Source organism: Leptopilina heterotoma, unplaced genomic scaffold (genome assembly GCF_015476425.1).
Source record: "Leptopilina heterotoma isolate Lh14 unplaced genomic scaffold, ASM1547642v1 Lhet_244, whole genome shotgun sequence".
Lineage (NCBI taxonomy): Eukaryota > Metazoa > Arthropoda > Insecta > Hymenoptera > Figitidae > Leptopilina > Leptopilina heterotoma.
The window spans coordinates 408,880-423,350 of NW_025110959.1; the positions used below are offsets into that span (position 1 = coordinate 408,880).

The window sequence follows — 14,471 nt, forward strand, 5'->3', positions numbered from 1 at the left end:
CACTTACACAAGAATTTCAAAATTAATAATAACCAGAGATGTCTGTTTTAAATCACTACAAATTTGACTTTAGTATTGTTTTTTTTTTTGTTTAGAAAGAAAATTGAGTGTTTCTCTCTTCTGTTCAAGACGAAGACTGATTCGATAAGGAATTCGTTACAATCCTGCAAATACCTTTCGGGTTACATCGAGAAAATTCGTAAATCTTACTAATACTAGGACATTCATAATAACTCAAATACTTGAATTAACACATATTCCTAAACAAATTGAATTATTTAAAAAAGAATGTTGAAATAAATTTTTTGAAAAATCAATTTTTAAAAATTTTTTTATAATAATTAAAAGTGAATTAATTATAATAAATAATTATATTTTTCACATTAATTAAATAATTTTTAATACAATTTTAGTAAAATTTCTTTCAAGAATTGAATTACTTTAGTAAAAAATGAAATTCTTTCCAGAAATTCAATTAAATTCCAAAACTTTAATAAAAATTCTTTGAAAGAATTCAAATTATTTTAATAAACAATTAAATTATAAGCAGTAATTCAATCATTTTCATAATTAATGAAATTCTTCGCAAGAATTAAATAATTTTTAGTAAAATTTGTGAAAAGAATTCAATGATTTTCGTAATTAATTTGTAATTAATTTCGTAGTTTTTTGCAGAAATTCATTTAAGTTTCAAAATTTAAAAGAAACTCTTCGAAATAATTCAATCATTTTCATAATAATAATAAAATCATTTTTAGAAATTCAATTATTTTCATAAATAATAAAACTCATTGCAGAATTTTAATCATTTTTAATACAATTTTAATCGAATTCCTCGAAAAATGTTAATATTTTTAAAAATTTTATTGAAATTCGTCGAAAGAATACAATTATTTCTAGAAACTGTTAAAAAAATTCTTCTCAAAATTTCAATTACCTTTATAAATAATTAAATTGTTCTCCATAATTCAATTATTTTCAAAAATTTTAATAAAATTCTACGCAAACATTTAATTATTTTCATAAATAATAACATATTCTTTTGAAGGATTCATTTACTTTTATAAATACCTGCTAGTAAAATTCTTTGCAGAAATTCAAATTAGTATCAATATATTTTAATTAAAAAAATTTAAAAAAAACATTTTAATAAAATAGAATTAATCAAATTTTCAATTATAATTATGAACAAACAAGATTATTTTAAAAAATTGAAAAAATTCTTTGTTTAATTCAATTATTTTCCGAATTTTTAATTAAAATTATTAAAAAAAACATTATTTTCAAAAAATGTCAAGAAATTTGTCAAAAAAATTAAATTATTCATAAAAATTCTAATAAAAATTTTGGAAGCCATTTGTAGATTTATTTATGTTCGAAATCAAATAAATTTAAATTTGATGAGAAAAAAAACCCGGGGAAAATTAAGACAAATTAGGGGAAAAACCGGTAAATAACTTGGAATTTTGTTGAACGAAAATGGTATACACCCTGATTCACCATTTTCTTGAATGTATCAAATTTGGATCAATTTTTGATTTCTGATTTGATCCTCAATTGATTGCAATTTAATACTTATAATAATTATTTTAACAGTAGTGTTGGAAATTTTGAGAATCTATAAAAATCATTGCGATAAATGAGAGTTATTTTTTTTGTTTAATGCTCCGGGAATTGTTTTAGGCTCTCGCTTGTATTTTCAATTAAAAAAGTAATCCGTTTAAAGAGAGCGAGACAATTTTCAACAGAGTAATTTATTTAAGTACTATTCGGGCAGAAAAAAAATAGTTAAAAAGTTTAAAAGGAATTAATCATTTTCTAGTGCAGTCTCTTCTAGTGACATAAAACATTTTATACGAAATTTTTTTCCCCGGCGAAAAGCAAGTTCTTCTTTTCGAGTGTAAATGAGAAGAGAATAATATTTTATATGTCAAATTTATTTCTTTCATGAGGAAATTTTATTTATTTTGATATATAATGCGATAAAAACAGAGCTTAGAAGATATTATTTTATTTTTTATAATACTTTTAATATTTAATATTTAATATTTATATGCGTTTAATACTTAAGTTTGTAAAGTAATTATTTTAATTTTTGTTTTGGACAAAAAAAGTAAATGACAGATAATTATCCGCAGTTATAGAATAGAAAATAATGCAATTGTGAGAGTGGGGAAATCTGGGAGGAAATATTTGTTAGAATTGGAAGATTTAGGATAGAGCTATGTTAACAAATGGGCAACTGCAGCTGCCTATTGTTCTCTTCGCTTTTGCAGAAATGCTTGGCGGCTTGACTATAAATTTGCGCGACTGGAAAAGTCGTGCATAAATTTATAACGTTGCTTTCCTTTACAACGGCTTTTCTTTTTAATATTTCATAAGTAAAACTTTAAAATAAAGAAGATAATACACCTTTCGAGATAATTCAACTTTAACATTCTGAAGATTATTGTATAATTTATTTATCTTTCTGCGAGACCGTTTTTCTCTTTTCACTGTTTTCTTTTTATTTTCATACCCTTTTGAGTGTATAAATTAATTTCAATTTATAAACAACTTTAGTGGACGTTTTATCATCTTTAGGATTTTTATTGTTTATGACTCTTTCTACTTGTTTTTTTTATAAGAAGTCGTGTACAAATTTTAGTTATTTTTAATTAGAAAGAATTTAAATTCGTGAAATAATATTTTTCAACTTTATATTATTGTGTAATTAAATTTTACAGTTGATTTCTATGACAAATTTTAGGCAAAAATTGTTTATATCATTTAAATATAATATAATTTATTTAACTTAGTAACAAAGCTCGAATCAGTGAAAGTATTTAAAAATACGGACTATATGGACCAAAAATTAAAAATTACGGACTAATTACTGACCATAAACCATAAATTAAATTTGTCATAACAATAAAACATGAAGACATCGATTTCTTCATGTTTTATAATAATTAAAGATGGCAAATTGATAAAATCATTATTTTATATTATAAGAATATTGTACTTCTTCAAAATTATTTTCATCATTTCAATTCTATTATTATTTTTTAAACATTTTTCACTGAAATTCTTCTTTAAATCAATTAATTTTCAAACACGTTCTTCGACACTTTTCAAATCCATTTGTTTATAATATTCAATTTTACAAATTTCAATTATTCGTAAATTCTTCAATTAAATATATATTAGAAAATAAATACTTCAAATAATATAAAAAAATTACATGATACTTTTTCAAAAAAATTTCAAAATTCAATTATTTATAAATATTTACGCTATATTGCTTTTCATATTCAATTATTATCTTAAATTTTAACTGAAATTTATTTTTAAATCAATTTCTATTTTTCGACGAGAATTTTTTTATTTTTCTACGAGAATTCAATTATTTAAATACAAATAAATGCAAATAAATAATTTATTGAATAATTGAATGATTCTTAAAATTGAATTCTCATAAAGAATTTCATTAAACAATTTTTAAATAATTAAATTCTTTCGTCGAATTTCAATAAAATTTGTATGAATAATTACATTTTCAGAGAAATTCCATTAAAATTGAAATTCTGCGATGAAATGTATTATTTATGAAAAAAATTAAAATCTTTCAAGAAAAATATTTTTCAACTAAAATACTTTCTTTAAATTTATGATTTATAATAATTTTTGAAAAAGTTCTTTGAAAATTTTCTAATTCAATTTTTTACAATTTAATTTTACAAATTTTCAATTATTCGGATATTCTTCATTTGAATTTATATATTAGAAAATAAAAACTTCAAAAAAATAATTTCAAGTAAATTTCAAATAAACGTTTTCAAAAAAATTAATTCTTTTACAGAATTGTTAGTTAAAAGAATTCAATTATTTGAAAATAAAAATAAATAATTTATTGAATAATTTAATGTTTCTTAAAATTCAATTCTCATGAAGAATTTTATCATCATATTTTTAAATAATTGGATTCCTTCGACGATTTTTAATAAAATTTTTAAAAATAATTACTTATTCCGAGAAATTTCAAAAAAATTTAGTTAAAATTGTATTTAAAATAATTGATTTCTTTCAAACAATTTTATAAAAATATTTAAAAATAATTGAATTTCTAAGACGAATTTTACTATTTTTTATTTTTTTAACATAATTAAATTTCTGCAAAGGATTTTATTACTCTTGAAAACAATTGAATTTCTGCAATAGTTTGTAACTTTTCAAAAATAAAATTTTTTTTAGTGTTAACTAAAATCCATTATTTTTAATAATTTTTGAAAAAGTTTTTTGAGAATTTTCAAATTTATTTGTTTTTAACTGAAATTCATTTTTAAATCAATTTTTATTAGAAAATTCTACTAGAATTCAATTATTTAAATACAAAAAAATAATTTATTGAATATTTGACTGTTTCTTAAAATTGAATTCTCATAAAGAATTTTATTTATTTTAGTTAAAATTGTATTTAAAATAATTGATTTCTTTCGAACAATTTTATTAAAATATTTGAAAATAATTGAATTCCTGTGAAAAATTCTAATATTTTTGTAAATAATTGAATTCTTCCAAAGAATGTAAAAAAACATTTTTTTTTAAATAATGGATTTTTTCGAGGAATTAAAATTCAATTTTTAAAAATAATTACATTTTTTGAGCAATTCCTGTAAAATTCTATTAAAAATAATTGAAATTCTGCGATGAGTTTTACTATTTATAAAAATAATTGAATTCCTGAAAAGAATTTTATTATTTAGAAAAATAATTGAATCCCTGAGAAAATGTTATTATTTAGAAATATAATTGAATTACATTGCGAAGAAATTTGTAAATAATTAAATTTCTCTGAAATTTTTATTATTTAATGAAAATAATTCAATGTTTTCGTAGAATTTAATAAAAAAAATTTTAAATAATTGTTTTCTTGTGGAAAATTTCTTTAAAATAATAGATATTGAAAATCATTGAATTAAAGAAATTTTTTGAAAATAATTGAATTTCGGATAAGAATTTTATTATTTCTAAAGATAATTGAAATTTTGATGAGAATATTTAAAAATTTTTGAACATAATTGAATTTCTGTGAAAAATTTTATTACTTTTGAAAATAAATGAATTTCTGCAATCATTTGTAATTTCTCTAAAATTCTCCAAATTATAAAGTACAATTTACGAACTTTCGTGCTTTTTTAATCAAGTTACGGACTTTACGGACCTTTTTTTTTTAAAAAAAAAACTGACTTTTACGGACTTGAATCAAATTTATGGACCTAGTTCGAACCCTGCAGTAACCATACAATAATATAATGTTAACAAAATTATTTCAGGAAATTTATATTCTTTATCTAATTAAGAATCACTATAATTTAGTAGAATTCATGTAGAAATTCTATAGAATCGTTCTAATGAAATTCTATAGAAAAATTCACTAAAATTCATATATTCATAAATTCATATTCTTACTTAAATTGTATAGAACTTTTTCAGTTGGGTTTTTTTTTTTTGAAAATCAGTACTATAAATAAAATAAAAAGCGAAATATATAAATATTTTTAAATTTTTATACAATTGATTGAAACAGTGAACTCTATTTTATTGATTGAACCAGTAAATTTCTGCTAATTGGCAGTAAGTCAATTTTGGCTATAGCAATTAGTAGAATTCTATGCTGATAATTAAGTTGATATCAACGCTGAGCGTCAAAAAATGTTTTAAAGTGGAATAGAAAAAAGTTAAAAATTCCTTTTGAATCGAAGCAATAAAAAAGATTTAGTTTGGAGATATTTAGTGCATCTTACCTTTGACGCTAGTAACCAAAGTTAAATGTTGAGCATTCATTTCTGCTAGTCGCCGAATTACGTCGATTTGCTCCAAGGAAAGTTGAACGGCATTGAGTTGTGCCGCTCCACAAGGAACATAAGCCGACCAAAACTGGAAAATTGAATAATACTCTTTTTACTTTTATGATCTTTGATATTTTCTTCATAAAGTTTTAATCTCACTTTTTAGCAATTTTTCTATCCGAATTAAATTTTTTAATTTCTATATCTGAATTTAAATTGAAAAAAGGAAAAGGTATGGAATTTAGAAAAGGGTATGGATAACCTGGAAATAGAATGGAATTTAAAAAAATTTTTGGAATTTCGCCTGTTTTTAAAGATTTTTAACAAAATTTTAATTTAAAATTATTTTTCAATTACTTTCATAAATAATATTTTTTACAAGGATTCAATTATTTTTATAAATTATAATAAAATTCTTGGCAGGCTTTCAATTATTTTTAATTTTTAATTCAATTTTAATGGAATTCCTCAAATGTAATTATTCTTAAAAATTTTATTAAAATTCAGCAAAGAAATTCAATTATTTAAAAAACTTTTTGCTACAATTTATTTATTACAATTTAAGTATTATTTTCAATACATTTTTAATTCAATTTCTTCAAAAAATTGACTTATTTTCATAAATAATGAAATTCTTTGTAACAATAAAATTTTTTTCAAAATAATTTTCATAAAATTCTTCGTAGAAATTTAATTAATTTCAATAATTTATCAAAATTCAATTATTTTCAATATCTTTTATTTCAATAAAATTTCACATAAGATTTCAATTATTTAAACAGACATTTTAATAAAATTCGTCTCAGGAATTCAATTATTTTCAAAAGTATTCTAATTCTTCGCAGAAATCCAATTATGTTCCAAAAATTTACAAAAATTCTCGTCAAAATTTTAATTATCTATTATATAAAAAATAAAATTCCTCTCCGAAATTCAATTATTTTCAAAAATTATAATAAAATTCTTGGCAGAATTTCAATTATTTTTAATATACAATTTTCATCGAATTTCTCAAGAAATGAAATTATTTTTAAAAATTTTATCAAAATTCAGCAAAGAAATTAAATTCTTTTAAAAACTTTTGCTAAAATTTATTTATTACAATTTAAGTATTATTTTCAATACATTTTTAATTAAATTTCTTCAAAAAATTGACTTATTTTCATAAATAATGAAATTCTTTGTAACAATAAAATTTTTTTCAAAATAATTTTCATAAAATTCTTCGTAGAAATTTAATTAATTTCAAAAATTTGGCAAAATTCAATTATTTTCAGTCTACTATTTAAATAAAATTTCACAAAAGATTTCAATTATTTAAAAAGATATTTTAATAAAATTCGTCTTAAGAATTCAATTATTTTCAAAAGTATTCTAATTCTTTGCAAAAATTCAATTATGTTCCAAAAATTTACAAAAATTCTCGTCAAAATTTTAATTATCTATATAAAAAATAAAATTCCTCTCCGAAATTTAATTATTTTCAAAAATTATAATAAAATTCTTGGCAGAATTTCAATTATTTTTAATATACAATTTTCATCGAATTTCTCAACAAATAAAATTATTCTTAAAAATTTTATTAAAATTTGTCAAGAGAATTCAATTATTAAAAAAAATTGTTTTGATAAAATTCTTTATATGAAAATTCAATTTTAAGAAACATTTAATTATTTAATAAAATATTTATTTTTGTAGTTAAATAATTGAAATCTCGTAGAATTTTCTAATAAATATTGATTTAAAAATGAATTTCAGTTAAAATTTTACATTATAGTTGAATATTGAAAGCATTATAGTGTGGATTTTTAGAAATAATTGAATGTTCAAAAGGTTTCAAAATTAAAGTCTCTGAAAATTTGAACTTTTCATACTTTTAATTAAGAATTCTGTAGAATTAATTTTTTTCAAAAAGTTTAATGGAATTTTTTAAAATTATTTAAAGTTTACAATTTCTAACACATTTAATTGAGCACTGTCAGAATAATTAAAATTTCATCAAATTAAATTGTAAAAAAATTTGAAAATTCTCAAAGAATTTTTTCAAATAAATCTTCAAAAAATAATTGACTTGAAGAAGAATTTTAGTTGAAAATTCTAGAAATTAATAATCATAATGATGAAAATAATTTTTGAAGAAGTTACAGTAAGAAAGTAGCAAGTTTTAATTATTATAAGTTATTGAATTTGAAATTTTTGAAAATTTTAATTTCTATATGAAAAAATAATAGTGATAAATATTTATTTAAAAATTAATTTATTGATATTTTCGAATAATTTTCGTATTAAAAACCTGGAAAATCTGGAAAAGGCAGGGAATTTGAAAAGAGCAAAAGCGTGGTAACCCTGTTATTAATTAAAATTTTCTTAAAACGAAAATCCTTTTCAGATTTGGAAACAAAAGTGAAAGAGTGAGATTTTTATATTTAACTATATGTAAAGGAAAATGTAATTTCCAGGTAAATAATTCGGTATCATGCTAAAGGGTTTATATTCCAATTAGTTTGTTAGCGTGATGGGCTTCTTATTTATTTACCTTTTGTTATTGGTTTTTTTTTGTTGGGAGAAAATTCAAATTTATATACAATAGAATTTTGCATAGTACACGAATATTGCAAGTGATTAGCATAATATCGCTGGCGAGAAAGGAGCACGGGGGAATCAGGGGATGCCAATCATGTTAGGCTGAAGCCAAAATTCAATATTTACGCTAGCGCAGAAACTCGAAGTAATTAGACCGCGTGGTTAATTGGTAGCACGGTCTTCAAAGCCACCGTGAATACACATACGGCCAATAATACTGTACATCAAGCTTTACACAGGTGCTCCTGAATCATTGTTAGGATAAGTCATTTTAGTTTGCTTCGATAATACATTTTGGTATTTTGGCATTATACAAATAAATTTCACCCGATTCCATTGGGGATCGTGTTGTTAATAGGATACATGTACTATTCATTCTTTCCGCGTGGGAAATTCGATTCAATTAGAAGTAGTGTAATTGAAAAGGATTATTGTTTTTTTCTTCATCTCAGGCTCATCTACTAAAACCTACTATTTACTACTTTACTTTTTTTACGTTATATGCACTTAGAAAAAAGATTTCTTTGAAATAAAGAAATCGTTTTTTAAAACTCTCTCTTTGAATCAAAAAAAAATTTGTTTCAGTTAAAAAAAGTTTTCTTTACTTTTACGAAAAACAATTTTCGAGGTTTTTTTTTGAGTAAAAGACATTGTTTCTTTGAATGATATTTTTGATCGAAAGAAAAATTTCTTTAAGACAAATAAGAGGCCGAGAACATTCAAAGAAATTATTTTTTTTGATTTATTTATTTCTTTGACTTAAAAAAAATTTATTAAATCCAAAGAAATATTTCTTTGAGACAACAAAAAACAGTTAAAGAAATAATTTTTTTAAGTCAAAGAAACTTTTTTTTTGACCCTATAACAATGCACAAATTTATTTGATTCAAAGAAACTTTCTTTGAAACAAAGAAGCTTTTTTTGGGTTATTTTTTTTTTTAGATTTCAGACACTAAAAGGTAGAATTTCTGTTATTTTCAAAAAATATTCGAAATTCAATTATTATCAATATCTAGTATTTTCATAAAATTTCGCAAAAGAATTCAATTAGTTAAAAATAAAATTGATAAAATTCATCCAAAATTCAATTATTTTCAAAAATAAACAAATTTCCACAGGAATTCAATTAATTTACAATATCATTTTCAAAAAAATTTCGAAAAAATCAATTATTTAACAACATTTTTATACAATTCTTCACAATAATTCAATTACTGTCACTAATAATAACAAATTTCATGAAAATTCAATTCTTTTTAAATATTTTTGATAAAATTCTAAGCAAGAATTCAATTATTTTCATAATTAATAAAACTCATCGAAGAATTTCAATTCTTTTTAATACTATTTTAAATTGATTAATCGAAAAATTTAATTATTTTCACAAATAAAATTTTCCACAAGAGTTAAATTATTTAAAATAAAATTTCCATAATATTTATTATATTTTGAAAAAATTAATTATTTGAAACAATGTTTATAAAATTTTTATGAAGCATTCAATTATTTTAAAAAATAACAATATTTTTCAAAGAAATTCAATTCTTTTTAAACATTTTAATATAATTTTGGTCAATAATTCAATTATTTTCACAAAATAATAAAATTCTTCACTAGAATTAAATTATTTTTGAAAATTTTAATGAAATTCTTTGCAACTATTCAATTATTATCATAATTAATAAAATTCATGACAGGATTTCAATTATATTTAATACAATTTTACAGGAATTGTTGAAAAATGTAATTATTTTTAATACTTTTATTTCCTCGAAAAAATCCATTATTAAAAAAAAATGTTTTTAAAAATTCTCTGGAAGAATTAAATTATTTAAAATAATATTAGAATTTTTCACAGGAATTCAATTATTTAAAAAAAATTTAATAAAATTGTTTGCAAGAATTCAATTATTTCCATAAATAATAAAATGCTTTTTAGGAATTCAATTATTTAAAAAAAAATTTAATAAAATGCCACACAGACAAAAAAAAAAAAAAAAAAAAAAAAAAAAATTAAAAAATTAATAAAATAATTAAAATTAATTAATTAATTAATTAAAATTCTTATAAAATTCTATTAAAACTTTTAAGAATAAATGATATTCTTAAAAGTTTTAATAGAATTTTTTGTTATTATTTAAAATAAAATTTTCATTATATTTATTATATTTCGAAAAAATTAATTATTTAAAACGATGTTTATAAAATTCTTATGAAGAATTCAATTATTTTTAAAAGTAATGAATTTTTTCTTGGAAATTCAATTTAATTCTTTTTTTACAGAAATTCAATTCTTTTTAAACATTTTAATAACATTTTTCGCAATGATTCAATTATTTTAAATGCAATTTTTATTAAATTTTTATTTAAAAATAATTCAATTATTCTTTAAGATTTAAATAAAATTCTACCCGAGAATTCAATTATTTTCATAAATAATTTTTTAAAAGAATCCAATTATCTCGATAAATATGAAAATTATTCTGGAAAATTCAATTATTTTTAGGCATTGTAGTAAAATTCTTGGCAAATTTTAATTATTTTCATCAATAACAATATTCATTACAAGAATTCAATTATTTAAAAAAAATCTAATAAAATCGTTCGAAAGAATTCAATTATTTTTATAAATAATAAAATGCATTTTAGGAATTCAATATTGTTTTCAAAAGAATTTAATAAAATACCACAGACATTTAATTATTGTCAAAAATTTTGATAGAATTTTTTGTATAATTTAATTATTTTTAAAAACTTTTTGCAATTCAATGATTTTCAATATCTACTATTTTTATAAAATTTCCATATAGAATTCAATTATTTAAAAAAATTTTTGTATAAAAATCTTCCTAAAAATTCACATCTTTTCATGAATAATAAAAGTTTGTTAAGAATCGAATTATTTAAATTAGAATTTGCATAAAATTAGTCGAAAGAAATCAATTATTTAGAATTTTTTATAAAATTCTTCGCAAGAATTAAATTATTTTTATAAATATTTAAATTCTTTCATGAATAATAAAATTCGTTGGAGGAATTCAATTTATTAGCATTAGGATAAGAAAGAAGTAAATTTTTTTGATGAAAATTAGGAAAAAGTTGGGAAAATAAAAAATATATGGAATTTTTGTCAGTTTTGTGAAGTGTCTAAAATCAGTTTTTTTGGTCGTCAAGTTTAATTTTTTGATAGCTACATTTTTACTACTTTTTTCAGTTTGAAAGCTACTTTTTGCTACTTTTTTAAAATTAATTATCGAGTGCGAAGTCTGTTATTTGAATTTATTTTTCTCTAAAATTTATTCTATTCTCGTTATTAGAAATGGTTTTCATTTTGTTTTTATGATACATACATTTTTGTATTAGTTTCATTCGGTTCTATGCAAATCCACCAGTTGCTGTCGGATTATTCAACACGTGTTTATATCAAGTTGTATGAAATCTATTTCACCGTATTTTTAATTTTGAAAAATTAGTTTATTATTTTTTTTTTTGAAAATTTTAAAAATAAATTTATTTTTTTTTTTACTTCTATTTTTTAACTCAATTTAAAGTGACTAAACTCGTTGAGATAAAAATTTTTATGAGGTTTCTAATAGAGAGCTGTTGTGTTTTATTTTTATCCTTTTTCTTTGGAAATCAATTTTTAAAACTCCTATTTGCTGTAAAAAAAAAACTAACGAACCATCTGACCAGTGTGAAGTCTATTTTTTTTTTTTTTTTTTTTTTACTTTTTTCGCTTTCATCCAAGGTAGAAAAGCGTTAGTCGTTAAGTGTTACCTAGCGCGCGGAGAAGCCCAGTCCTGACCTGCAATTTAATTTAATTTCCGAATGCTCAATGCACTGCGCAGCATTCAATTTCACACGAAACTAATTGCCACAAAAGATATAGTGAGCAATATCAATAGATAATGAAAATACAAAATTGAATTTTTCACATGCGGAGGAAAAAAAATAGAGATAGAGATGAGGAATAAAAGAAAATAGAATTTTCGCTTTAAGATTACAAATTCGATAATTGAAATGCAATTGCGAATTAAATGTAGGGTGTCTACATTTTCAAGTTTACGGCGTTAAACGCGCGATAGGAATTTCAAATCGATCCCACTGCTTCTCTGTGCGTTCCTGTCACATCAAGTCCTCCTTTGTTTCCTTAAATTTCATTTGCATTTTAGTGGTCGTTTGTTTTCGTTTTTCTTGCTTTTATTTTATGTTCTTTGCCAGAATAAATTTCAAGCATTCCCCCCACTCTGCAAATCGAATTAAAAATTCTTTTGATTTTAAATAGTAAATTATTAATTCACTGTTAAGTTAGTTATCTCTTATTCAAAATGGAAAAATAAATTTTTATGAGCTTTTAAACGTTAAATCTCCATTTTTTTTATATCAACTTTACCTCATTTGTAAAAATATTTAAAAATATTTAAATTATATAATTTCTTTGTCATATCAAAAACAACAAAGAAACGGGCGACATATTGTGTCAGTTAAATGTTAAATTGTGCTTGGGAAAAATTTAATTCACTGTGTTGAATTTTTATCTTCAAAAAAAAAGTAAACTGATATCGCTCAGGGGGAAAAATTTCACTGTCACTCAGTGACTTTTATTACCCATCACACAGAGCGTCAAACCATTTTTTTTATCCCTCGTAGATTTTCAAAAGAATGCACATGGCGATGTGTATGTCGAAAACATGATCTTCTTTCAAAAAGTATCGACAACTGTAAACTATGTAACTTAACAATTTAGCTCTTTGCAAAAAAAAGTAATATAAAAAGAAAAAAGGTATTTAATGGGTTTTTACATCTTTCAAAAGAAACTTTTCAACCAGAGCCAAAGTCATTTAGAGAAAAATATAGAGGACTAACTTTTGAGTTGAACAATGAAAAGCGAAAACTTTTTGTTAAAGAAAAGAACAAAAAAAGTGCGGGTTTTTATTATTTTGTTTTCTCTCAAGTCACACGCGACTATTTTCTTTCTGTTCATTCTTTTAAAGAATAAATTCAGAATTTTTAATACATTTTTTAAGGCCTTGGTGGGACTTTTTGGACTTTTTTTTTACTATTTTTGAAAAAGACGGATTTTTTCAGAATTGAATATTTTTATTTGAATAAACCAAACACTAACGTGTTTGGTTCCTTCAAATAAAAATATTCAATTGGGAAAAATTGTATTCAACTAAGTTTCTTATTACAAATATTGGAAGAAAATACTATTTTTTTCTAATAATTGAATTCTTAAAAATTTTAATAAAAAAATCGAAATGAAAATAAATTTTAGAAAAAGGACATTAAAAGTTCTTTAAAAAAAAATAAATTCTAAGAATTTCTTTATTATTTTTTAAAATTAAATTATTTTCCAATATTTTCAATTTTATCCTATGCATTTCAAAAATTGAAATATACAAAGAAAGTACATTAAATTTTTTTTTTAAATAATTAAATTCTTGAAAATTTTAATAAAAAATCAAAATGAAAATAAATTTTAGAAAAAGGACATTAAAAGTTCTTTAAAAAAAGAAATTCTAAGAATTTCTTTATTATTTTTTAAAATTTAATTATTTTCAAATATTTTCAATTCTATATGTATTTCGAAAATTGAAATATACAAAGAAATTGCATTAAAATTTTTAAAAAGTCCAATTATTTAGAATTATTATTACAATTTTGGAACAAATTATTTTCAAAATTTTTAATTACAATTCTTCGTAATAATGTTACTTTTTGGACTTTTTTCAAAATATTGGAATAAAATACCACTTTTTTTTGGTAGAAAATGCAAAAAATTTCAATTTTTAGTGTGAAAAATGAAAAATGACTATTGTCAAATATTTGAAACAATATTTTTGAATAATTTTTCTATGATAAATTAATTTTTTGAAATACCTATACAATTAAAAAGTTTTGAATAATTGAATTTTTGTAAAATTTTACTGAAATTAACTGATTTTTTCAAACTATTTCATAAAAATTTTTGAAAAAGTTTTGTTTCAAATTTTGAAAATTACGGAATTTTTAAAATTTTTAATGAAAACTGAAAATAAAATTAGCTTTACAAAA

At 20.7% G+C, this 14,471-nt stretch overlaps 1 protein-coding gene across 1 annotated transcript in view; it reads right to left on the reverse strand.

Annotated features, from left to right (window-relative positions):
- The window catches only part of LOC122503104 (dipeptidase 1-like), a 233,172-nt gene that overhangs the window by 42,974 nt on the left and 175,727 nt on the right, over positions 1 to 14,471 (reverse strand). Inside the window, exon 6 of the mRNA XM_043613533.1 lies at positions 5,787 to 5,919. Within this exon, the coding sequence (XP_043469468.1) occupies positions 5,787 to 5,919 (133 nt within the window). The remainder of the gene's footprint in view (positions 1 to 5,786; positions 5,920 to 14,471) is intronic.